The sequence below is a fragment of the Microtus oregoni genome, unplaced genomic scaffold, assembly GCF_018167655.1.
Source record: "Microtus oregoni isolate MIOR12 unplaced genomic scaffold, Mior012 000060F_ref0000265, whole genome shotgun sequence".
In the NCBI taxonomy this organism is placed as follows: domain Eukaryota; kingdom Metazoa; phylum Chordata; class Mammalia; order Rodentia; family Cricetidae; genus Microtus; species Microtus oregoni.
Window position 1 is genome coordinate 5,902,096 of NW_024543870.1, and position 26,983 is coordinate 5,929,078.

General features: G+C 40.2%; 1 protein-coding gene across 1 annotated transcript; it reads right to left on the reverse strand.

The window, feature by feature from the left end:
- Nucleotides 1–12,775: 12,775 nt before the first annotated feature.
- On the reverse strand, nucleotides 12,776–13,540 carry LOC121439353 (RNA transcription, translation and transport factor protein-like). Its single transcript, XM_041639866.1, has one exon. It carries the CDS (start codon nucleotides 13,508–13,510, stop codon nucleotides 12,776–12,778), a length of 735 nt encoding a protein of 244 aa, XP_041495800.1. The 5' UTR covers nucleotides 13,511–13,540.
- Between the last annotated feature and the right edge of the window lie 13,443 nt (nucleotides 13,541–26,983).

The window sequence follows — 26,983 nt, forward strand, 5'->3', positions numbered from 1 at the left end:
ACTACTACTGAGTTGAAGTACTTTTGAGTCCTAAAAGTTCAGCAGTATGCTTTATATTAAATTGGTTGCACCAAACTTTGATGCATAAATGTCTAGGGTAATAATGTCTATTTAGTTAACTGTTTCCTTGATCAGAACCAAGTGTCTTCTTTCTCTGATTAATTTTACTTTGAAGTCTATTTTCTCAGATATTTAGATAATAATACCTTCTTGTTTTCTGGTCCAATAACTCTTTTTACAACTTTTCACTCAAAAGAGGGTATCCTTGAAGGTAACATGGGTTTCACACCAGCAAAAATTTAGGAAATTTGTTTCTCAATCCATCCCACTAGTCTGTGCCTTTTGATTAGGGAGTTGAGACCATTCAAATTTAAAGTTATTATTAAAAGATATGAACTCTTCTTCAAAAAATATTTTTATGAGAGCATTGAGAATTTTGTACAATGTATTTTGATCATACTCTCCTTTCTTACCCCAAGTATTTTTACATCAAGCTACTCACCTTCCCACCCAACTTTGTGTCCTTTTTTTTTTCTTCATTATGGTCAATTTGTGTTGCCAAAATATTCTTTGCTGTGTGGCTTTCCATTTGAGCATGGCCAACTTAGCTGGCTCTCCACTCTTAGAAAAAAAATGCCCCCCCCCTTTCCCAGAAGCTAAACATTGCTAAGAGCTTCTTGGGTAGGCATGGCATTTGTACCCAACTCCCATTTGATTCTGTAATTTGCTGTGCCACGACTTGCATAGATTTTGTGTGCTGTCACAGCTGCTTGAGTGCCTGTGTGCAGCTGCTGCACTGGAAGACACAGTTCCCTTGGGATTACCCACCACCTCTGGCTCTTAGATGCTTTCTGCTCTTTCTTCTAGAATGACCATTGGACCTTTGTCTGGGGAGCTGTGATCCTTTAGGGCTTAGTATTCTGTGGTCTTTTGCACCTTGATCAAGTGTTGGTCTCTTGTATTGAGACTATAGACTGAAGATAGAAGATTCTAAGATGAAGGTTGAGATATGGGTTAACTTATGGATATAATAGTAAGTTATTGGTGCTATGTTAGATATAGATCTATTAAGTAGAGTAACAGCAGTAGGTGCTTCCTTAGTCTATGGTCTATGCAGTCATTGGTTCTTCATCTAATGATGGAGCTAGGTATAGGTTTTATCTTGTGGATTTTCATTTTGATTCTTTTAATGTATGTATATGCATGTATTTTAGGAGGATACAATTCACAGCTATAAAGAACTAAAAGGTGAAGCATGATTAATAAAAACTCAGAGAGAGAAATTGGGGTTCAACCTGAAGGTCAGAAAAGCAAAATAGCTGCTGGTTCTTACTTTAATCTTAGTTCAAAAATGGAGATCATGCCTCGAGGAATCTCAGAAAGAGACTGTGTCTGTGATCTGTCTCATCCCATTTTATAACCCTCTCTTGGGCGAGGATTAAATGCCTGCGCCACTGGGATTAAAGGCATGCACTGCCTGGTTTCTATGGCAAACTCATGTGTCTACTGGGATTAAAGGTGTGTGTCACCACTGCCTGGTCTGTAAGACTGACCAGGGGGGCTCTTTTACTCTCTGATCTTTAGGCAAGTTTTATTTATTAAAATACAAATGAAATGCCGCGACAAAAGGGGTATTACGAAACAAGGAGGGTTAAATTGCATAAAGGAAGGGTAGAGGAAGAAAACTGGGAGGAAATGGTACAAAAGACTCCAAAACACTGATATGGAAAGTGTAGAAACTTACTAAACCTTCTTGAATTCTTTGAATACTGTTATCATTGTCTTTTAAATTCTGTATCTTAGACTTCAAACAGATTATTCTCATCGGAGATTATTTCTATAGGACTAGTGGTTACTATTACTTTTCTTTGGAGGAGATTATCTCACAGCAGAAGTCTTGTCGTCTTTCTCTTATAACATTTCTGCCACCTCCTATATGATGTTCCTTGAACCGTAAGTGTAGAGATGGCATTGTAAATGTATTTAGTTGGGGTCAGACACCCCATGGTCATGGTCACTTGATCTCTGCATTTTGACCACTTGTGGTTTTCCTATTATGATTTCCAACTGAATCTTCTTCAATGACGGGTGGAAGCTGCCCTTGTCTGTGGATACAGGGTAAGTAGTTAGGATGCAGAAACACAGAGTTAGCTAGAATTCATATTGGCTTAGGAAGTCCCAGTAGTTTAGCTTCTCCGGCATTGACAAGTATGTCACTAAATTTTCAGTGCCAGGTGTGAGTTCCCTCCTCCTGAGTAGGTCTTAAGTCCAATTAAGTGGTTGTTGTCTACTTTCAGGGCATAAGTGCCTCCATTTTGCCTTTCAGGACCTCTTACAACACTGAGCACTGTTGTGGTTCATTGGCATTATAGCTGGATAGGACTAGTGATTGCTTTTCTCCAGTAGCAGCTTGCATGCAACTTCCTAAACTATGAGCGCCAATCTTCCCTGAGAATAATTCCAGAACAAGTCCAGAATGATTTCTCCAAATACTGTGTCCAAAGTGTGTGGTGTATTAAGTAATAAGGTCTTACCTTTTTTCCTGGAAGGCACCTTCTAAAAAGTTCAGCACTAGCTTATATTTTCTTGGGAGGTGTTTTGAACTCCCCAGACCAATGACTTAAATTACGGTTTACTGTCTCTGTGATTGGGGTTTTTGGAAACAATCCATGGTTTGTAAGGAGAGCATCATTACCTCAACGAATGCAACTTTAATTGAGCTTCTCTCTCTACACACACACACACACACACACACACACACACACACACACACAGTATTAGATGTAATTTTAAGTATCCATAAAGCAGTATAATTCCCTGTGGCTTTTCCAACTGTCTTTAGTATTATTTACTCTTTCTCCTTCTCTCTTACCCTGTATTGTCATCTCTTTTCCCTCCTAGGTAAATCTCCCTAACTTATCTTTTCCATTTCTTCCTTCATAGCAACTGTGTACAATGTGTTGGCACAACTCCAGCAGATTTCTCTCTGGAGCAGTGAGCAGCTCTGGCATCCTGTGACTGTGCTATTTCTTACATATCTTTATTAATTCTGTTTATTGTGATAAATAACAAACAATTTGAAAGTGAGAAAAGTCACAGTTGCTGCTTTGAAGGAACTTTTTCATTTCAGTTTTAAGAATCAAGAATCACCTGTATTTTACAGTTTGAAAACATGTCAACAAAATCTAAGCTCCTAATGTTTACTATGTAAAGGGAAAAGTGATTCCTAGGATGGTGTTTTAATTTTTTTCTACATTTCTTGAAATCAAACCCAAATCATAGTTAAAAAAGAAATTAGTTGAACTATTCATGTATAGTGAATCTTTTTGGGAATTTTGAAGTTTGCTGTGATTGGGGATGTTCTACTGAGCAAAAATCAGAGTCCAAAAATTTGGATGATGTGTGGTAGTGAGAATGGAAAGGGGATGAAAAATAAGACACGACAGAAGGAGGTGTCAGCTCTTGCTGCTAGAAGCGTGCTAATCAACACCAACAGCTCCTCCATTGCCTTGGATCCTGGTCACGGGATAGTCCGTGCAGAAACTGTGGGAGAGCCATCTTAGTGCCCCTAATTGTAACTGTCTTTCTATCTATCCCACTCAGAGGGTGCTACATGGGAGCCAGATGGCTGCAAATGTTATTCTGCTTTGCAAGCATGGAGATTTCTGTATTGCTGCCAAAGCCATTGTCAAAATGTCCTATATCAAAACAAAACAAAAAATAAAATCCTCTGTTTTCCAAACTTCTGAAAATTCCACAATAGCTATAAAAGACCAAGCCCTCTGTTAGGTTTTGGCAGCTAAAAGGAAAAAAAATATATCCATTCCCTAAGCATCTTGTTGTCTGAACTAACTGAGGAGTGGGGCAGCCAAAAAAGGAATTGCATCATTGAGAAGCTCATGAATTTTCAAACAAGCAGCCTTTGGAATTTAGAACCACTCATAAGGGGCCAAGTGGAATGGGTTTGGCACAGATGCCAGTCACCCGCAAATAAGGCTGAAGGGGATTTGGAAAGCCCTAGCTATCCTCACCCTCAAGCAAGGAAGGCAGTGCCAGTGTGTGACAGTGGATGAAGCCAAGGTGTCTTCTAGATATTAGATGGATCAAATACAGTTCTTGTTTGAATAAGAAAACACAATAATACAGCAGGACTGAATAATAATGGTGGCAGCAAACAGAAATGGAAGTATTAGTAATAAATTTATCATATCTTGAAACATAGAACTGACTACATATTATTTTAACTTTTCTTAAAGGTGCATGGAGCTGAAAGGGAATTTCTAACAAATGGATGATGCAAATATATAATATGCAGGGTGATGTATTTAAAAATTATATGATCTAGTAAGCCCAGGTCTCCTAGGTACTCCTTGATGACCTAAGCTAAGCTCTGATTATTTGTGAACAAATTGATGTCTTCATTTCTTTGTAAAAGAATTAAGTTAAAATAAAGAAAAATTTTTTTGAGAGGAAGAATTAGAAGAAATTTCAGCTGAAAGTCTTAAAAAGTACAAATTAGGTTTTGAAATTTTATTACCTGGCATTGAGAGCAGATGATTGGCTGAGGACTCATTACTGCTCTTAGCCTTGCTTCCATGGTGAGTCTCATCTCTCCACCCTCCTCCTGCTTTCCCCCATCTCTTTCTCAGTTGTGACATTGTTCTTAGGGGCTTGTCAGGTGGAGTCTTCAGAGCAGGCAGTGACATGATATTTCAATATATATGATATAAATTAAGAATCAGCCCTTGAAATTTTAATAGGAGAGGTTAAAAGTAGTATCAAGTCAAAAGAAAAGCTAGATGGTGATGTGTGACTGGCATGCCTTGGCCAGCTGGTAGAACACTCTATACCAAGTACCATTTCTGTGAGGGTCCATCACTGGGCCAGTGTTGGATGCCTGTTGCCCACCTCCCAAAGCTATGGTACCTACTGGCTGTAGTTACTACAGCTGGCAAACAAATATTTCTGAGGTAATCTAGGTGGTGTATCCCTGAATTTACTTCCTAGGCAAAGGGTAAGAAATTCAGTCAAGTCTCATGAAATGAGCTGCAAAGAGACCAACAAGCAAGACCCAGAACCCCAACTGAGGCACCTTGCCAAAGTCACCTCGAGATCCAGGAAAGAGTGTGAATGATGGACATAAATTGGAGGGAATATTGGCACCATGATAAAGATCTAGACTATATTCCATGTCTTTACAAGCATGAGTGAGCAATTTATGGTGACAGGGAAAACGTGGGTAGCACCTTCTACGTGAAGACAATTAAGAAAGACCCTCTGTATATTCTGTCCACTCTCTAACTCAACACACCTTGGGATTTATAGTTTGCTTTATTAAGGTTGAACATCTAGAGAATATAAAAATCCTCAATAATCTAAATTCAGGAAATATACAATATTTGATGTTCTTATGAAATGCAATTATTTTGTTAAAAATGTGTTTTCAGCCTAACGTGGTGGCACTCACCTTTAATCCCAGGACTTTGGAGGCAGATGCAGGGGAATCTCTGTGAGTTTGAGGCCAGCCTGGTCTACATAGAAGTTCCAGGTTAGCCAGAGGTACATCGGAGACTCTGTCTCAAAAAACAAAAATGTGTTTTATTGCTTCCTGGAATAACTTCTGTTAGGGCTTGCCTAATGTAGTAGGGTCAGTAGACACTGCTATAGTTGGAGAAGAGGGACAGGAGAGGGGACTGTAGGCAAGGAAGGGTGGTAAGGGGTGAATGGATGAAGAGTCAGTAGATGTGGATGAAGAGTTAGTAGATGTGAGCTCTGTTCCTAATTGAATGATGGGCAGAATCCTGTAGTGTTGACGGGGAGGAGCACCTTTTCATGGTGTGTTTAAGGGTCCTCTCCCCACACCCTACTTGTTCTTGGAAAATACACTGGAGGGGATAAGAAGGGCAGGAGGAGGTGAGCAGATAAGGAACGGGCTTAGTAATTCAGGAAAGCAAAAGCTTGCCTTAGACTGAAGACCCTAAGGAAGTCATTTGATGCTGTCTCTGTGGCTTTCATTGGGCTCACATCTAACACGGAAATTTAGCCAGAGAACTGTGCTTTGATGAAAATTGTCTATCCATTGGTGACCTTTGTTCTTCGCATCTAAAAGGTGACATGTGGCACCAGAGAGCTTGCCTCTTTCCTTTGTGCTGCTCTGCATCCTTCCAGCATCTGAGAAGATTGTTTGAGTGTTGAGGTTTCCATGTGGTCACCGCAGGATTCTGGCCGGTCATTCCCAGGGCAGTGTGTGTCCTTAGAACTGAGCTCTGAAGTTGATGTACTCTGTAGGATATAGGCCTTTTTAGGCCCTCTCTCTTTTTTGTCAATTAAAAATAAATCCTACAAAACAACACATTCAATAAGACCAAATAAGTCCACATCAGTGAAAAAGGACAAAAGAAGTAATTGTTTGGGTGAAGGAAGAGCTACATGTGAAATCCGATGGCATCCAAGAGAAACTCAAAGGAGCTGAAGTTTCCTGGGATGAAATACAGACCACAGCTGCACCAGCGTGGAAAGAAAGACTCTGGTCTTACAATCTTCAGAGCCCAGCCAGGAGCACAGTATTTGAAGGACAGTGGAACACATTGTTGGCATAAGGACATCTGTGAAGGGAGATTTGATTCTTGGACATTTTCTTGTGAAACTAAAATTCCCAAAAGTAGGCTTTCAAATTTAAGAACAGCCAGGCAGTGGTGGCACATACCTTTAATCTCACAGCACTCAGTAGGCAGAGGCAGGTGGATCTCTATGAGTTCGACATCAGCCTGGTTTACAGAGTGAGTTCCAGGACAGCCAAGGTTACACTGTGAAACCCTATTTCAAAAACAAAACAAAACAAAACAAAAAATTAAAAACAATTATTGGTGTATAATGAGCATACATTTGTGAGGCATAATGTGCTATTTCAACTCATATATAAATTGGATAGTGGCTAACTAGAGAAAATTAGTGCATGTCTCACCTTAAATCTCTATCATGTCCAAGTGCAGGGTTCATGTAAGGCCCCTGTTTTGAGAGGCGCCAATGAAAGCTTGACCAGGCCCAGTTGTGTTGCCCATTGTCTTTACAACCTTTAAAAGGGGATGATGTTTGCTTGTCAAAAAGTTTAAGAAGGACTTGTTGTATTACGGAGTGGTGGGCTGTGTCCCGCCACCCGGCTAGCTTTACCCGAAATAATTACACGGAAACTGTATTCTTTTAAACACTGCCTGACCCATTAGTTTCAGTTTCTTATTGGCTAGCTCTTACATATTGATCTAACCCATTTCTATTAATCTGTGTAGCCCACGAGCTGGCTTACCAGGAAAGATCTTAACCTGCGTCTGTTTGGAGTGGGAGAACCATGGCGACTCCTTGAATCAGCTTCTTTCTCCCAGCATTCCGTTCTGTTTACTCCGCCTACCTAAGGGTTGGCCTATCAAATGGGTCTAGGCAGTTTCTTTATTAATAAGAAATCACTCCCACATCATTTCCCCTTTTTCTGTTTAAACAAAAAAGAAAGGCTTTAACTTTAACATAGTAAAATTACATATAGCAAAACAGTTATCAAGCAAGAATTACAGTTACAATATTTATATCTATTTTATCTTTTATCATAACTAAGGAAAACTATAACTATCTATTTATTCTTTAACTCCATCAAAGACTCCAGAAGGATATAATACTACCTAAGTAAACAAGAAATAAGAAAACTCTAGAAATGACAGAGACATCTTGCTGCCTGGACAGTCACCCAAAGTTCTTTTGTATGGTTGGGGCATCCATCTTCAGCCTTCAGGCCCATAGTGTCCAGCAGACATTTCCATGAAGCAGGAAATTTCAAAGACAGTTCAGTCACTATCTGCTGTGTCCTGCAGAATGTCTCGCAGATTCTTTCATGAGTCATGAACCCCAAAAGACCGTCTCACCTTTAGGCAAGTTCAGCAGTCCTCTCTCTGTGGGTTCTCTGTGTCCATTTTATGCAACAGTCCAGGCAAGAGCAGTTTCTTGCCCAAATGGCTATCCAACTCCATAAGGATCCTCTTCGATGCCCATCTTCCTCTCGAAGTAGATTGGTGCCACCAGGAGCAGATATGTCTCATTGTCATGAAAAGTTCTAAGTTATTAAAACATTAAATGCCATATTCTGCAGTCTTTGAAAGATATGAAGAATGTCTATCTAACTGAAATGTATCTCTATATATCTAGAAAATCTAACTAACATGACTACAAGCTTGACTATTATTGATGATTAACCATTAACCTATATTTCTTAATTATACATTACATTTTTAAATGAACTACACAATCACAATACCTTAATCAAGATCAGAAATACATATACATATAACAAAATTGCCTGTAAAATCCACACCAATGCAAATTACTCATACCTATATCATTTCCCCCTTTAAATGTAAAAGAACATTTACAAACAATATTTTGGGAACATGGGCGCAGTTTTTTTTCTCCAAACTGCTTCCTGCTGAATGGGGGCGCTGTTAATCAGATCATTTAGGGTGTAACCTGTGTGTCAGGTTTATCTCAGTTGGCAGTTGAGTGAAGTAATTTTGTGAAGATGTTCACAGCAACTTTTCGGGAGGTCGTGGTCTATCATACCAAATTGTAATAGAAGAAATCCACAGGGTTTGGTCCTCTGTGAAAACAAAAGAAGACCCTCTCCAAAGCATCATATTCTTAAACCCAAATTTTGAAATCGTAATACCCTTATATCCATTCTGGTTTAGCTTAGCAGCCCATGTAATGAAATGTCTCTCTGTACTTAGCTCCTTTACAGTCAAAAATTTTAAAGAAAGCACAATGTACATAATCCAGACTCTTTGTGAATTTTCCATTTTTACGTGGCTTATTTTTGTTTATTTCTTTTAATCTCTTAACTATCTGTACTCTGTCTCTTTAAAGACTTTACCATTTTTTTTAAACCATTAACTTTATTTTTTATATTTTTTTTCTTCTCTCTCTGAAGCCTACGTACATTCATCCAACAGTGTGGTATTTTATGTATGAATCTGTTTTATTGTGAATCTCTAACATTTTTTTACTATCCAGGAGCATTTCTTAAAATGTTAAGCAGTTCTTAAAAACTTAAGTTGCACCATGTACAGGTAATACGGTACCGCCTGTGTCCTGCCCAGTTGAAACCCTAAATGCGCTGTTTTTATGGTAATTACGGTAGTCTCTGCCTGAGACCAACACAGTTCAGCATGGCAGAGCTGAGCCAAGCCGCTCCTGCCTCAGAGCCATTTGGTGTCCCTGAGCCACACACAGTTCCAGGCACACAGCAGTCCACATTGCCATTAAGCAAGCCGTAGAGCTTTACTCCAAATGTTCCATTTAAAAGCTCTGTCTCCCACAGGAGCCAGACAGAGATCGCAATGGCGGCACAGCCCAGAAAGCCGGCATTTTAAAACAGCCAGTTTTTTCCTGCTGTTGAGTCAGGACAATTTCTTTGCGGCACGCAACCCACAAACAGCAAAAAGCTGTCTTAAATTCTCTTTCTCTCCTTTTTAAGCCCTCTCAGGTTTTACGTGGAGTTCATTAGCACGTTGGGAGCCACTCTGTTGAAGTACGGATCGGCGGGCTGTGTCCCGCCACCCGGCTAGCTTTACCCGAAATAATTACACGGAAACTGTATTCTTTTAAACACTGCCTGACCCATTAGTTTCAGTTTCTTATTGGCTAGCTCTTACATATTGATCTAACCCATTTCTATTAATCTGTGTAGCCCACGAGCTGGCTTACCAGGAAAGATCTTAACCTGCGTCTGTTTGGAGTGGGAGAACCATGGCGACTCCTTGAATCAGCTTCTTTCTCCCAGCATTCCGTTCTGTTTACTCCGCCTACCTAAGGGTTGGCCTATCAAATGGGTCTAGGCAGTTTCTTTATTAATAAGAAATCACTCCCACATCAAGGACTTTGAAATTTTTTCATTTTTTTTTATGGGCAAAAGTTGTGTGTGTGTGTGTGTGTGTGTGTGTGTGTGTTTTACCCAGCATAAAATTATCTGAATTCTGGTAAATGTTTTGTTGTTTTCAAATACCAACCCAAATCTCCGTGTCTGCTGGCTAAGTGGAAGCCCAGTGACCTCAATAGCTTAGGTGTGATTGCTTTCATCTGTCTCAGATACACCTGTCTTATTGTCTGTTGCTCCACTGGAACTGTTGAACCCTGCCTACCACACACAGAGCCCTCAAAGTTCCAGAGAAACAGCAGACACTGATAACGTAATATCTAGATGAAGCTGAAAGAGTGATGAGCAAGGAGAGAGCCTCCTTGACCTTCTCCGCTTCCTGGTCCCTAGTGTCCAGGTCGCCTTATAGTGCAGAGTCCTCCTAAGGCCACTGTTACATACAGTGTATGGAGAACAAAGTTTGATTGACCCCTTTATTGCTTCTTGCACGTCAAAGCAGGGAGCAGATACCCTCACCTAGATGTGTTAGAAAGCTCCAGAGGACTTCTGGGGGCTAGGGATGGTGCTGACACCTCTAGTGGGAAAAGCTGATAGGCAGGTAGGTCACAGTGGTGCAGGAAGAATCAGGCATCATAGGACCAAACCTTCCAACCCTTCCCTTTTAGGCTAGGGACATATTAAGTCCCATTACCCGACAGAGAGCCTGTGATGTTTATTCGGCTCCTTTTGAGCATTTACTATGCGGTGCTGATGGTAGCTAGCAATATTGAGGACAGGGAAGCAAAATGTGGGACTTGGCACTTTTCCTCAAAGTGTTCCACTCACGTCAGAGAAGAGAAGTGCTCTTCTGAGGTAGACTTGAAGAAAGAATCGCATTAATACCTGTCTGGTTGTGTGGTAAAGATGATCCAGGCTGCAAGAAAACAGAAGTGTTCATGAAGTCCCTCTGAAAGGGGGAGGGCATCATATTCAAGACTGAACAGAAAGACACTGGTTTTGTTTGTTGGTTGGTTGGTTGGTTTGGTTTGATTTTGGGACAGGAGCTCAATGTATGTAGCACAGGCTGACCTCAAACTCATGGAAATCTGTGTGCTTCTTCCCCAGTTACTGGAACTAAAGGCAGATGCCACAGCACAGCCACTGTGCCTGGCCAGAAAGACTGTTACAACTACAACATTGCTATCAAGCACAGATTGCAACAAATAAGACATAAACTCCTGTTTGCCTTTAATTCCAACAGTCAGAAGGCTGTGTGTGAGGGTGGGGTGCAGTGTGTTTTTGTGAGTTGGAGGTTAGCCTGATGTACGTAGTGAGTTCCAGGGCAACCTGGGCTACATAGTAAGACCTTGTATAACATATTTAAAAAATGTACTCTTAAGATGCTTTCATGGATACAGTAATCTATCTATAATGGCATCTATCTATCAGTTAGTAAGGCAAAAATGCGTGATGGATACCATTGTTATTACTACATTAAAATGCTAAAATTAAACTAGCAGAGCGAATTCCAGATCAGCCTTCTTTAGACTTCCAGGTTTAGAATTCACAGCATTACACACAAGAGCTAAGTTTCCACCTTGCCCTGGAAACATCTGCAGGTTCAGCTTCACCAGATCAGCGTTCTTGCCTAAGGCAGACCCCCACCAGGGGCTGAGTGGCAGATGGCCGCTGCGGTTTTCCGTGGTCCTCGTCAGTCACCTTTCCTCTCTCTCCCAGCTTGTGTCCATAGTTCATGTTCACTCTCCGGCTTATGTTGACATTTGAATTTGTGATTCCGGGTGAGGGCCAATCCTTTCCAAACGCAGCCAGACCTTTCGCGGAACTCTTTTCTGCCTGAACAAGTTGACATGGCAGCTCAGCTCTCCAGGTGACCCGTGCTAGAACCGGACACTCTTAGTTTCTTGCTGCCAAGCTTTTTCCTATGCTGAGCTGCAATCTGTTTTTTATAACTCGGAATCTCCCCGGCCTCTGTCTCTTAAAGGTGCCTTTTCCTTTGTGCTCTACATCTTCAAACGCACTTGCGAGAGGACGGTAAGAAGCGGTATAACGACAGCAGAGCCCCCTGCTTTGACCCTGGCCATTCCTTCTGCTCTATAGCATTTTCCTTTCTTCAGTTCTTTAGATTTATTAAATTAAACTCTTCATTTGGAGTCAATTGCAAATTCATATTCAGTTGTAATAAATACTAGAGAACAGCCTTGTGTCTTCCTTATTCAATTTAATCTTTGGTAAAATCATTGAAAACTCTAGAGAATCATATGAAAACCGGGATAATGACATCAACACTCTCATGACACTGAACATATGAAAACCAGGATAATGACATCAACACTCTCATGACACTGAACCTTCTTGTCAACAAAGAAATCCTCTTTAAAATCACACAGGCCCTGAATCCTAGACTACCCTCCCCCCTTGTCAATCTCTAGCATGTCTTCTGCTTGTGATTTCATGAATGTCCTTCTCCACTCAACATGAATGTCTGGCCTTTGCTGTTGAGTGTGCCAGAAGACCCGTCCTTTTTATGGCTGAGTATTATCCATGACACCAATAAATATGTATGTTTGAGTCCCTCCCATTGAACCACATGTGGACTTTTCAACACTTCTCTTATATAAGCGATAAAGTTGATACCAACCTTGTATATAGCTTTCTTTTTTTTTTTTATTTCAAAGCAAAACAAAAAGTTACTTTCCCCAACTTTATTAAAGAAAAAAAAAAAGCAATGGTGGTAAATCTCTAGAACATGGCCAATTTCCTGGGATTCCTCCCTCGAAAATGTGACATTTGATTTCCAAACACATGCTGATGCACATGGTTCCCATTGCACTAGGCAGGCGAGAAGCTGAAATCCTGATGTGCTCATCTTCCGACTTTCCCCAGTCTGTGGTCTGTCTTTGGGTCAGCAATGATTGCCTGAACAGCTACTATGGCTTCGTTAATTTTCGTCTGTAGCTCTCTGAGCTCTTCTATGTGCAGCAGTCGCAAGATCTGAGCAGCTTCGTTCAGAACTGCATCTCCTGTGTCAAAGCCAAGAATATGTTTGTCTAAAGCAACAGGTAAGCCCTCTTTCGTTTGATTTGCTTTAGCAACTGCATCCTGTGTTAGACGCTCCTGAACCAAAATGCGAATTGTCTTAAGCATTACCAAGTAATCATCATGACGCTGAATCTGAAGGAGGTTAGCCAGAGCCATGACACCAGCCTTAAAATCAGGATTATTTACGTCCAGGTTGATCAATGGCTCTGCATTTTTAGCTGTGTTGTCAGTATTTTTCCTGTTATCGGGTACTAAGTCCTTGTATTTTTCAGCATTATCTCCATATTCAAGTCTAACAGCTAAACCAAGAAGCCAGTCAATTGCTTCCTGTCGCTCCTGAATCTTGAAAGGACAGTTAACATCTTTGAGATACTTTTCGAAGAACTTGGGCCAGTCACTGCTGTGGATATTTCTCAGGTTACCTCTGTCTTCAATCTTGTAGTGTCTAATTTTCTGGTCTTCAAGCCAAACAATGAAGTTTCTAAATTCTGTTTCATCTTTGCAGTTGAAGCCTGCAGGGTTGTGGTAGTCCAGGGCCGTGAGCTTGCGTCGGAACATGGTCGCCGGTGCTCGTGCTGGCCGCCCGGGCCTCTGTCTTTTTGTCTTATTGACTGTGTCCTTTGTTTTACAGAAGCTTCTCAGTCTCAAGAGGTCCCACTTATTTATTATTGCTCTCAGTGTCTGTGCTACTGGTGTTATATTTAGGAAGTGCTCTCCTGTGCCCATGCAGTGAAGACTACTGCGCAATTTCTTTTTTATCAGGTTCAACATTGACATTTTGAACTTTGCATGAAAATGCATAGAATTAGAAAACACTATCCTGAATGAGGTAACCCAGACCCAAAAAGATGAGTATGGTATGTACTCATTCATACGTGGATACTAGCTATAAACAAAGGATATTGAGCCTATAGTTCATGATCCTAGAGAAGCTAAGTAATAAGGTGAACCACAAACAAGATCATTTGACAAAATTGGGATAATGGGGGTGGGGGGAGAAAGGAGGGTGGAAGGGGAAGAGGAGGGGAAAGAGGGAGTGAGGAGAACTTGAGGGGATGGGATAGTTGAGAAGGAGGAAGGACAAAGATGAGAATAAGGAAAGAGATATCTTGATTGAGTGAGCCATTGTAGGGTTAGCAAGAAACCTGGCTCTAGAGAAATTACCAGGAATCCACAAGGATGACCCCAGCTAAGATCCTAAGCAATAGAGGAGAGGGGGCCCGATCTTGACTTGCCTTGTAGTCAGACTAATTATTGTCTTAAATATCATCATAGAACCTTCATCCAGCAACTGATGGAAACAAAGGCAGAGACCCGCATCAGAGCACTGGACTGAGCTCCCAAAGTCCAGTTGAAGAGTGGGAGGAGTGAGAATATGAGCAAAGAGGTCAAGACCATGATGGGTTCATCCACTGAAGCAGTCTACATGAGCTAGTAGGAGCTCACCAGCTCCAGCTGGATTGGGAAAAGGAAGGAACAAGCATAGGACCACACTAGTCCCTCTGAATGTGTTGACAGTTGCATGGCTGAAGCAGACTGAGGGGCCACTGACAGTGGCACCAGGATTTATCCCTACTACATGTACTGGCTTTTTTGAAATCTATTCTCTTTGGATGATACTTTGCTCAGCCTAGATATAATAGGGAGGGCCTTAGACCTTCCCCAAAAGCAATGTGTCTTACCTCTCTGAGGATTGGATGGTGGGAAGGTTAGGTGGAGGGAATGGGAACTTAGATTGGTTATGTATAATGAAAAATGATAGTTTGTTTTCTTTTTAAAAAATAAATAAGGGGAAAAACTACAAAATAAAAAAAAGAAAGAATTTTCCTTTCTTCCCAGCGCTTGCTCCTTCCCAGTCCAGCTGGAGCTGGTGAGCTCGTACTAGCATGAAATAACTGATATTTGGTTATGGCATAAAATGAATTTGGAATTTAGTTGAATTATATTGATAAAGTGTTAAAGATTTTTGTTATGCATGTTTGAGATACATGGGTTTGTGGGCTCTTAATTTTTGCTGCTGTCCTGTTTCTTTCTTCTAATTTTACTATCATAGCCTCACAAAATGAATTTCTCTTCTGTATCCTGAGAAAGATTTGGAGAATTGGTGTTAATTTTTTGCAAACATTTGACAGAAACCTCTCGTGAAATCATGTGGGCCTAGAAATGTTTTAAGGATTATTTTATTCTTATTTTTAGTCATGTGTATCTGTGTGTCTGTGTGTGGGTACATACAGGTAAATTCAGTTACCTGTGGTGGTCAGAAGAGGGCACTGGATGCTCTGGAGGTGGAAGTACAGGTGAGGTGAGGACCATGGCAAGGATGCTGGGAACCAAACTTGGGTCTTCAGAGAGAGCAGAGCACATTCCTACCACTGAATCACCTCTCTAGCCCAGTGGATATTTCTTTGGGGCAGGGGGCTTTTAAAATTATTAATTGGATTCACTTAACGTTGTAAAGGTATTTCTACTATCTGCTTCATACTGAATAAATTATAAAAGGTGGTATTTTTCAAGAAATCCATACTAAATCATAGGTGTCCTTAGTATACTGTTATTAGCACTTTCCTGTCTTCACAATATATAGTGGTATCCTTTGTTTCATGCCTGGTAACAGCTGAGCAAGCCACAAGAAGCCAGTCAGTAAGCAGCACCCCTTCATGACCTCTGTATCAGTTCCAGCCTCCATGTTCCCGCCTGACTTCCCTACATGATAACTACAAGCTAGAAGATGAAATAAACTTTTTCTTCCCTCAAGTTGTGTTTGGTCATGGTATTTTATCACAGTAATAAATTCCTTAAGTAATACACATACTAAAATGTAAGGGAGGTAATCTTACATAGTGTTTCACCTCTAAACAAGGAATTATAGGCCACTCAGGGCTGCTGAGTGTGGGAAAAATATTCTTCCCCAGGGATGAACCTCTTAATCGGTTATCCAACACCAACTGGTCAGCTATGAAATCATATACCTACAAGAGACACCAAATGGATTGAACACATTTATTTATGTATTTATACATTTACATATCTGTAATAATCATAAAAAAGGAGAGGCCATGAATTTGAGAGGGGGTGGGGGTAGTTGTGGTAATCAGAAGAGGGGTTGGAGGGATGAAAGGAATGGGGAAAATGGTGTAATCATATTTTAATTTAAAAAAATCCCATGAAACTTGTTGAATTAAATATGCCTGGAATTTAGTAACTTGGTTTCAGAAACATGTTATCTTTCTCCTATTCAAAACAAATTAAGTGAAAAAGAAAATGCTATCTAAAACTTTTGTCTTATTTCTTAGTCGGTCAGAAAGAAAACATTTAGGACTTTTCTAGTCGGCCAGCTTCTTTCACATCAACTGGTGTGAAAAGAGGTAAGATGAGGCCCCAAGAACTCACTACCATGTCATTGTTAGGAACCTGAGGTATTCTCTGACTGGTCAGTGTTCTTTTAAACTTTCATAATCTTCTTAAAACTTTTAAAATACTTATAATTTCCATGGTGTTTAGTTGTACTTAATCAGGGGGAAGAGGGAAATTTATGTCTACTTCATGTTCTTGGCAGAAATTTATGCTCTACTTTTGATAGCAAAAACATGTTGCATTACCTAATCTTCATCTGTGCTATAGAGAAGACTCAGAAATCCACAACAGATGGACCATATACATGGTTACATTTTCATCTAACCTGACAATACCATTTCAGAGCTATGTCCAATTCAGGCTGAGGAAGTCATGGTTTGGGTTTCCACTCATGTTTATTCATGTGAGTTATGAACCAGGTCCTAAGTTTGAGGTTATAGTATTGCAAAACTGAAAACCATATCTGTCCTTCTACCTTTCCCACATTATTTGGAATTAGTCTCTCATTCTTTATGAGCCTATGACTGGAAAAAAATTCATATGAACACCCTCTTACCCAATTTAGCCTTCTCAGGTGGACCATTTCTTTTTGTTTTTTTTTTGGACCATCTCTTTTATTCATAGAGCACAGATGTGTCTAGAAGTTCAAGCCTTCTGAGATCTGCAAAGAACAATATTATCAGATCTGCAATGTCACATTGTCTGGAGCCAGAGAGAGAGAGAGAGAGAGAGAGAGAGAGAGAGAGAGAGAAAGACTTGTCAAGCTTCAGTTTGCTAAGCCTGAAGAGTCCAGGGTCTTTCTGGAGGTATCATCTGTTGTGTGCAGGTGAAAGGCTGGAACACTGGCAAGGGGGAGGATGAGTGTCTCACTCTGGAGCAATTGTGCATTGTGTTCTGTAGATGGTGCATCATAGGTGCTGTCTCCTATCTATGGCTTTCTACTTCCTAGTCTCACCATCTTTTAATAACTCCAGTTCTCGAAGCAATCGTCTCTGGGATAACAGGCGTGCACGTCCATGCCTATCTTCAGGTGTGCAGTCAAGGAAAGTCCCGTCTTCTGGCAATGTGTTAATTGGGTGATATAAGGTGGGAGGTGTGAAAGAGACCTTCTGGGGAGCCCAGGAACCTTATGTTCACCAATACAGCATTCTAAATTTTAACATCCCCGTGACACCCACATCTTATATCCTAATGGATTTTGCTGCCAACAGGAATAAGGAGAAATGAGTAATGTCAGAAGCTCAGCGGAGACAGATACATTCTGAAGATTGCTGGGCATGATGCAGTGTGCCTGTGCTCTTACAGGAGGTCAGATGACAGAGAAACAGCCCATTTTAATCAGGTAGAGCTTGTCATTTTTATCTCCATAGAGGTGTCATGTCCCATAGAGTAGGTGTGAATAATTATATCAAGTGAAAGTACTTTAAAATACAAAATCAAATTCAGTTCCCTAGCTTCCTGTGGCATGTTTTATGTGCTCAAGAGTTCTGTGTGAATAGGCCCCTACAATGGTCAGAGATTAACCATTTAACTTTGGCAGGAATTCTTACCCCTTCTTCTCATGCAGGCGTTTGCTGTGCTCAGATATAACAGAATCTATTATATCGTTTTCCTTTTTGACCCAGGACAGCTCCCCTTTACCCCTCTATCCTTTTGCATCTGCTCTTCTGCCAGCCTTTGTTCTGAAGAATTGGCCTTAACTCTTGCTAAAGAATAGACCTTTGCCAACTACTTTTGGCTTTGTAATTCTTATTTCACAGTGATCTCAGTCTGCTCACACCTAGGCTAGGACACTTAGTGCCCTATTTGTTCCTTGTGCTTAGCTGGGTCTTTTCCTCCTGACTCAAGGCAGGACTCCCTAGAATTTTAGTCTGTAAGATGCCTTGTTTTGGACACCACGTTCCCGATTCACTTGTCCTTATGATATTGACTTCACAACTCTCTGTCTGAAATTCAGGGCAATGATGCTCCGTTAGTATTCTACAACTGAGCTGAACTTTTAGAGTTATTTTATTGAAACTGCACTTAAAGCTAAGGAAGCAATACTTTATATAATTTCAAGAGTAAAACTGAAAGTGAGTCCCACACCACTGGCTCCTGAAGAATGCTATGAGACAAACTCCAGAGGGCAAAATCTGTAGAACTTTGCTTCCTCTCCTAGAGCATTAATGAATGCAACTTGAGAAGTATTAGATACTCCCCTACCACCAGCAACATTTCCACCCACAGAAACATTCTTCATAGAAACAGCATGAAGTTCAGCTTCACACAAATTGAAGTTTAAATACTCTAAAATTTCTATAATTATTCCTATTTAAAGAAAAAGATCAATTGAAGTGAGTCTACTGAACAGTTAATACACAAAAATATTTGTTTCCTCCCAAACCCCCTATTAGCCTTCATGTCAAAGAACACAGAGAAAGACTATTGACGTTTCCAGAGGATCCTGTCCTAAGGCGTCTGGAGAGGCAAAGAGCCACTTAGAACAAATACATTATTTGGAAATGTAACCAGTCCTTAAGAATAAGAACTTCCTAGTCTGTGCATGTGTTCCTCCAACTATTAGGGGACTATAGAAAAAGAGAAAAAAGACTTTTAATCACTGATTTAAGTCATCCTTAAATGAATTGTATCATCAAGTAGGGTGTTTCATACAAAGTAGACACTAAAACAAACATGGAATTGCAGATAAAGGAAAGATAGGAAGCCAAAGATTAAAATTAGGCAGTGAATTTGAAATGATCCTTGTGTTGGAGTCGTGGCAATAAGACATCCATAAGAAACAAAAGGAGTTGTAAATTCTAAAGAAAAGCATAAATAATCTAAGAAATACACAATAAATGAAAAACCAGTGCTTATAAAATTTCATGTGGCTTTATGGAGTAGCTTGTCTAATATTATATAATTGGATGGTTAGGTATTATAAATATACTTGGAGGCATACTTAAAAGTTATTAGGATAATTTTAAATTAATATTTTATGAGCCCATCTAACAAAACCCAATTTAATATACATTCCATTAAATACTAATTATTTTCCTTGAACCCCAATTGAAACAGCCCTGCTAGGGTATCACTAAAGACTTTAGTAGTGGACAGATTGAATTCCGCAGTCATTGTTTTCACCTGTTATTTAGAAAACATTCTGTTTGAGAATGTGTGAGTGGACGCTGTTTGACTAGTGGTATCATTGAAATCATGCTCAATGGGCTGGGAAGCCAAAGCAGACACGTTATTAGCATTTGTGTTCCACTTGTAGTGTGCTAAAAGCAAATGTAGTATCTCCATTATTTGTGTGTCTGTGTGTGTGTTCTGAGTGATGTTTGTGTGTGAATGTGAGTATGTACATGCCTTAGCATGCATATGGGGGGTGATTGGAAAACTTTTAGGAGTTGGTTCTCTCCTCCCACCTTGTTGAGGCAGGGTCTCTCCATGCCTTCATGTGCTCTGCATGTTCCAGTCTAATGTCTGGGCAGTTCTCTATCTCTAACTCCGGTCTGGCAGCAATAGTGCTCGGATTATAGATACAAGCCACAGTCCGGCTCTTTCTGTGGGTTCCAGAAATTAAACTCTTGTCTGAGGCTTGTGCCACTGACTGTCTTAGCTGCTGAGCCATTTTATTTAACTCAAAGCTCCTATTTAACCCATGGAATGTCACTCTTTGAAGCTGATTTCTACTAAACTGAGATTTTTGTACACTATCAGTTTCAGGGCATCAGATTTTTATATTGATGTTCTTGATCAATAATTTTTTATGCAGGGTTGATGGAGGAAGGTCATTGGCTAATAAAGGCACTGCCCTGGCCCATTTTATTGGTTAGAGGATAGGTGGGAGGAGTAAACAGAACAAAATGCTGGGAGGAAGAGGAAGTGAGCTCAGAGATTTGACAGCTCTCCTCTAGGGAGCAGACGCCTGAGAGAGACGCCATGCCCCACTCCCAGCATGAAGCTCCGACCCAGGATGGACTAGGCTAGAATCATCCCGGTAAGACCAGTTCTCACAGATTATTAGAGATGGGTTGATTGGGATGTGAGAATTAGCCTATAAGTGCTAGAGCTAAAGGGCCAAGCAGTGCTTAAAAGAATACAGTGTCTGTGTAATTATTTTGGGGCATAAGCTAGCCGAGCAGGCGGCCGGGGTGCTGGGAACGCAGCCCTGCCGCCCCCATTACTACACAGGGTGAGTGATAAAGATTCTATTTCATTTTTTTTGCTCGTAGCTATTCATATAGACAGCACCATTTGTTGAAGATGGTATCTTTTCTCCAATGTGTATTTTTGGCCTCTTTGTCAAAAGCCAGGTGCCTGCAGATGAAGAGGCCTCTATGTGGGCCTGCAATTCTAGTCCATTGATCATGAAAGTGTTCCCATGCCAGGGCCCTGCTGGCTTTGCTCTGTAGTGTAACAACTCGAAATTCAAGATAGAGCTCCCTCCCGCTGTGCTTTTCCTCTTCAGGATTGTTTTAGGTATCTCAGATCTTCTCTATTTCCATGTGAAATTTAAGGTTAGTTTTTTTTTGTTTTTTTAATTTCTGTGAACAATTGCCTTGGGATTCTGATGTGGACTGCATGGAACCAGCAAATTGTATTTAGTATGATGTCCATTTTCATAATATTAATTCCACCAGTCTATGAGCATGGGAGTTTTCTCTGTCTTCTGGTGTTTTGTTTTGTTTTGTTTTGTTTTTCAATTTTGTTTTCAGTGTCAGAAGCATGATATCACTCAATACAGTCAAATTCACATAAGATTAACCAGGACAGTATTACATGCTGTAATCTCAGTAGCTGTACTCAGTCAATATTTGTTGATATGAGCAAAAAGCCTCCATCTTGGAGTCATCCTTATACTAGTCAGTAATGTGCACTTGCTTAGCGTGTGTGATGAGTGGGCTAACCACCACTTATCAGTTAGTGTAAGTAGATACAGTTCTGTTTTCTATGTACAAACTTTATCTTTTGGATTAAAGAGATATAGGCTTAAGAGTATGCTATTTTGCATTCCCAAACATGGAGCCGAGCAGTAATCTTTAAGCCTGAATGTAGGTTAGGTATTCAATGTGTTATTTAAGAAAAGAAAAAAACAGCATGAATCATTGTTGCAGTGTATGAGCTCAATTATTTTTATTCATTAAACATTTACAATAAGCAATGGATCCTTCTGAAAGGTCAGCATTCCATATAAATGGGACATGAGCAATAACTCTGTTCTCTCCCCGAAGACTGCATTTGAGGTATGTGAGTTTATCCCTCTCTTTAAAACTAGGTCAGCAATTCCGTACCAGGAATTGTGGCACTCAGGAGAGCAGCAAACCTTTTTCAACTGAGGTTGAATTTAAATTAAACGTAGATTTTCATGGTGTCTTTTTTTTAAAAAAGGAAAGTATAGGGGCCAGAAAATAATCTAAACTGTCATTTTTATATAGAAAGTCATAGAAGATTTGCAATCATGAGAAATTTGCAAAATCCACATGAAGAATTTTTTTTTTTGTCTGGGAAGCACATATTTGAACATTAGTGTTTCAAGAAGTGGATGGTTGTTTTCATAGGTTTGTACATGTAGGGGAGCAGAACCAACATGTGGCTGAAAGCATGGAATTGCATGTTAGGTGGTTGTGAGTTCCGAGTTTCCTTTTTCCTAGTGTGACTTTGGCCAAAGCACATGGTAGCTTTTTTTTCTTCTCTGAAATTATAACTTTTGTCTTCTCAAATGATGAGAATTAGGTAAGTACTGCCCCCATTATACATTTTAATAGAGTAAGTGTCATTCAGGATAAGTTCTAGCTAATCTCTAGCTAAGGAAGTTGAGGCTACTTTGGGGACAGACAGAGTGCCTTTTGTTTGTTTACTGGTTCTAGAGACAGGGATTTAATTAACCTACAGAACCTGTAATGCTTTTCTACATGTGTTCAGTCCTTGTCTAATTAAAAAAAAACCAGCCCATTGACTTTCATTTTCCTTAAAATTTATTTATTTATTTGATGATAGAAAATTCTTCATCATGCAAAGTCTTGCATTTTTTGGTCCATGCAATATTTAAGTGACAATTTCCTTTTCTACTTCTTGTCATAGAGTTCTAGACATTCCCTTACCAGTAGGTAGAGAACCATTCTTGCCTTTATACCTATACAGAGAACTAATCATGTGTTCTCATTTTTAAACTTATGCTCTTCTTGAGCAGGGTTTGGTCCCAATAATTGTAGTAATTAGCATCAGTTGGAAAAATATGACTGTAGGAATATTTTATAACAAGGGTTTTTAAAAGTGGATACCAGGGGCTGGGGAGATGACTCAGTTAGTTAAGAGCATTGGCTGTTCTCCCAGAGGACCTGGGTTCAATTCCCAGCCCTGACAGGGCAGCTTACAGCTCTTTCTAATTCTAGGGGATCCAATACCCTCACACAGACATACACATGCAAGAGAAACACCAAGGCTCATAAAAAAAGTAGACACAAATTTACAAATTTGAAAAAAGTTGAATAGAAAGGGCATACAAGAGAGTTCTCAGGATCAGTGGAAAGTCACTGACCAACTCTTCTGTAGTGGGGGCAGAGGTGGACAAATTGGCATTGGTCATAGAGAATTGTAAAAGACTATGTGTCCACTTGTTAATGACTGTGAAGAAAATATGCTAGAGAAGGCTGTAGGGTAGCTGTTCTACATGCATGAGGGTAGACCAGATGGCACTGTTGGATTCCTCTGGTGTTAAGCATAGAGCACATGGTGAGAGGGGGGTGTGAGAAGATCAAAGCTACCTAGATGCTGAGTGACTGCAAAGGGCACACTCCTTTTACTCAACTCAACTGGAGAAGGCTTGGTGAGGGAAAGACAAACACACTTGTGTTTTCTTGTCTCACTTAGGTTCTGCTACATTGTCTTGGCCCAGTTTGGTTAACACATCTCTCCTTTTCCCCTAATGCTAGGGAAGCTGTTGATTGAACATAATGGTCCTTGTTTGGAGGTTGATAGAAGGCGCCCTTTGGCCAGGGAAACAGCTCTTGCTTTTAGAGGAGGCTATTTGCCAGAAGCTTCTATGAGAGAAAATTCCTCACCTGTACATAGCCTCTGCGATTACTTGGGTCAGACTGTCAGCCTGAGCAATGTTTACCCTTTGTCATCAAGTCGAGGTGTTCACAGGAGAAGCAAAGTAAGGAGCCTGTGGGGTCACCTACTTAATTTTGTTTTTAACCCCAGCAGGAAAATGGTGTGTTCGGTAACAAACAGGCCCCAAGGCTGAGCTGGTCACCTTCGGGGTCATCCAAGCCTTCAGTGGATGCAGTGAGGGAACTTCACGCTGTAAATGACCCCTCAAACCACACTTCCACTTGCAGGAGGGAAAGAATATGATCAAATATAGGTAAATTTAGAAATTGTTTTAAATAAAGAAATAGAAAAAGAGTCCGTGGTTTTGGTCAGCTGAGGCTGAAGAAATGGATGGGATTACAAGATGCCAGAGCCACTAAAGTGAGACCTTTGCTTGCTGGGGCAATCAGTCCTGGTCATCTGGAACCGACAAATGAGCAGGGATGAAGAAGAGATCAGCATCGCTGAGGTGAAATCTTCTGGGAATTATTTCCTGAGAGTAAGCACAGACGCTGTTTCAGAGGTGGCCTAGGTTGTACCTTGTGCTGACAGCTGAACATGGTTGTTGTAGAATACTGTATATGCTTATCATTTTCTTTAGTTTTTCTTTTTAAATATATGAACCATCCAGACTTTGATAACCATTATAAAAAAGTTGTCCATAACATTTTATGAAATGAAATTTAAAGTTAGCTTAAACCAATTTAAAAAACATTAATAGCAGAAAATGCTTTGGTTTTGTTTTGTTAAATAACTTTGGACAAGCTACTATATGTAGAAAAAAAATCAAATGTTTTTTTTTGTTTGTAACTTACTTGTATCTGGAAAATATAAGAATATTATCTTGATTTTGAAACAGTAAGGCTGTAAGAATTTTATGACAGAGTAATGTTTAGTAGCTAAAGAATGAAATATAATTGCAAGTTTAATAAAATTGTGACATAATATAAGATAATGGAAATTTCATTTGCAATACATTGGAGACTAAAGACACTGGGAATGTTTCATTGAGTTCTGCTCCTTTATCGTTCCAGTCCTAGCCCAAAGACACTGGCTGTTAATGATACATGAGAGGTACTCCAGGTAATTGCTTAGCATTTATGAAGCTGACCTCAGTCATGCCCTGTTGTAACTCTTATTCTGCTTTCTTAAGGGCTTATTAGCTTATCAGTTCCAGTAATGCCTTCTTCCTCCAGTCCAGGACAAGTTGTTCTTATGATATTTGGTGTGACTTATGTCTATATTCTCATCATACTAGACAGTAGGGTGTTTAAAGATCATAGTCTCAAAGGGATTATTGTCCAGACTATAACATATGTGCCAGTCACTAGTGGGGTTATTTTTTGGTATTAATTCGCAGTTGTCTTCTAGCAAAGAGATTATTATGTATGAAGGGGCTATAAATCAATTGCTACAGCATAGTGCACCAAGTGTTATTCTAGAGAGGGGAATTCATATCAGATACAGGGTGTGGCACAGAATAGTAGAGGTGCTTACGAAATACATTTTGAGTAGATTAAGTGATGGCTGGGGGCATGACTGTATGACCAGATTTGACTATGGACAGACAGAACCACGGCTGTTTGCTTCTGAGACAAAAAGCTGAAAGTAAATTTCAAAAGAACGGAATAGCCACAAGCAGAAGGCAGGAAACACACTTGAGATAGAAGCAGCAGATAGGATGGTTAGTAAGGAGCATCTAATGCAATGTTGAGGCAAATGCTCTCTACTGGAAAGAGCAAAGACTCCTATTTGGCTGTTTCAGTATTTCAAGCTGCCATCATGCATTAAAATAGGTTTTCTTTGTGATTTTCTTTACTGAAAGAAATAATTAGCCAAAAAAAAAAAAAAATTCAGACGCCATCTTCTGTTCTCCAGTTGTGAGGACCAAACAGATGCCCTAACGGGCTGCTCAGTCTTCTCTCAGAGATCAGCCCTCAAGTTCAGTTTCCTGAGAGTGAACAGGAGTTTCTGAGGAAAAGCCGTGAATAAAGGACAGTCAATCTCCAACACCTGCAACAGCAAGGAGGAGGCTTGGTACATGCAGTACTAGGCCAGGCCTTAGGCAGCCTCCACAGAAACTCAAGGACAGGACCTAGGACTTGTCCAGGCCTGCCTCAAAACTGTAGCTCTGAGTAACCCCTGACTAGCCTAGGCAATTAAAACATTCTAATATGATTTTCACTTGCTTAAGCCACTAACTTCCTTAGACATTCCCCTCAGTAAGGTTTAAAGAAGACCCCACCTCCCTCTCAGGGTTGCTGCCATCTTGCCTTGTGTAGTATGGTTGGCCCTAGCATGCTGGTATAGTAATAAAAAGGACTGTTGGCTTTTTCATGGGATCTGGGCTCTTGGTGGTCTTTTGGGGTCCTGACTCTGGTACAACACAGTCTACAGGTACATTTAGTGATCAGCCTTGTTTATAGGTTCTCCCTTCTCTTTTTATCTCTTTATCCTCTGTTCCCTCCCCATTTTGAATTCAAACACTATTCTTTCTTTCCTCGTCATTCAAAGATCATTTCCTAGGACCTTTGTTTACGTTGCTGTCATAGTGGCATCTCAGATGCCTCAATGTGAAAACCCTTCTCTTCATTTTTGAGAATGGACCACCAAGGACCAGATCATAAAGGACTTTGCATGGTAAACTAAGAATGTTTTTTATTCCCCCAAACCCTGAAAACTGACAAAAATCTCTAGAATGATCTTAAGCTTTGTGACATGTCTGTTTCTGTTTTAGAAAAACACTTTGAAAAAACTGGAGCTGTTGCCATGGAGAACATCCCACTGAAGGAATGTATAGAAGAACCAGGAGAAAGATACTTTCAATTGGAGAAATACTTGGAAAGATGGTGGAGCCCTGTTAACTCCAGGAATAGGAAACATTTTCAAGGAGAGAGCTCACAAAGAAACTTCTGCCACATTAACTCTCCTCAAGAGAGGATGCACTAGCTGAGTGCCTTTCATCTTCCCTCCAAGGGGTCGGCAATGAAGATGGAGAAGGCAGTGAGCTGCATGGGAGCCACTGGAGCTGGGATGTGAGATGGCAGGGAAAGGGAATTTTAGGACCTGCTCTTCAAGTCTTGCTGCTACATTCACCTTTTAATGTACGGTAAATTTAGGGTACAGAGGAAGTCAGCTTCTGTGTGTAAGGCCAGTCTTGTTTTTATCTTCATGAAGTCACTGTCAGGACCCATCCTATTTCTGGGAGCCACAGTGGCTCTCAGAATTTGTTCCAGATTGCTCTGAAATGGTTGGGAGGGAGGACATCCTGAATTACAATTTTACTGAATTCAAGCCTGCATCTCACATTATATGCATTTGCATAATTCACAAGGATTTACATATTCAGTCAAATTACAGTACAAAACTGTTCCAGAGTGCACAATGCCAACAATGGATACATGACTCAGATTTGTATATTCACACACACTCTATTAAATCGCCAAATGAGAAAAAAATTAATACATAGGATAAATGAGCTTCTAAAGTAATCCTGTTCCTCAAATTCAAACTCAAAAATTCTCTCCTCTGTGATTTATTTTGACAGTTTTCAACTGGACTGGGTATTTAAGTCAGTGAGGCTTTCTTTAGCAGCCC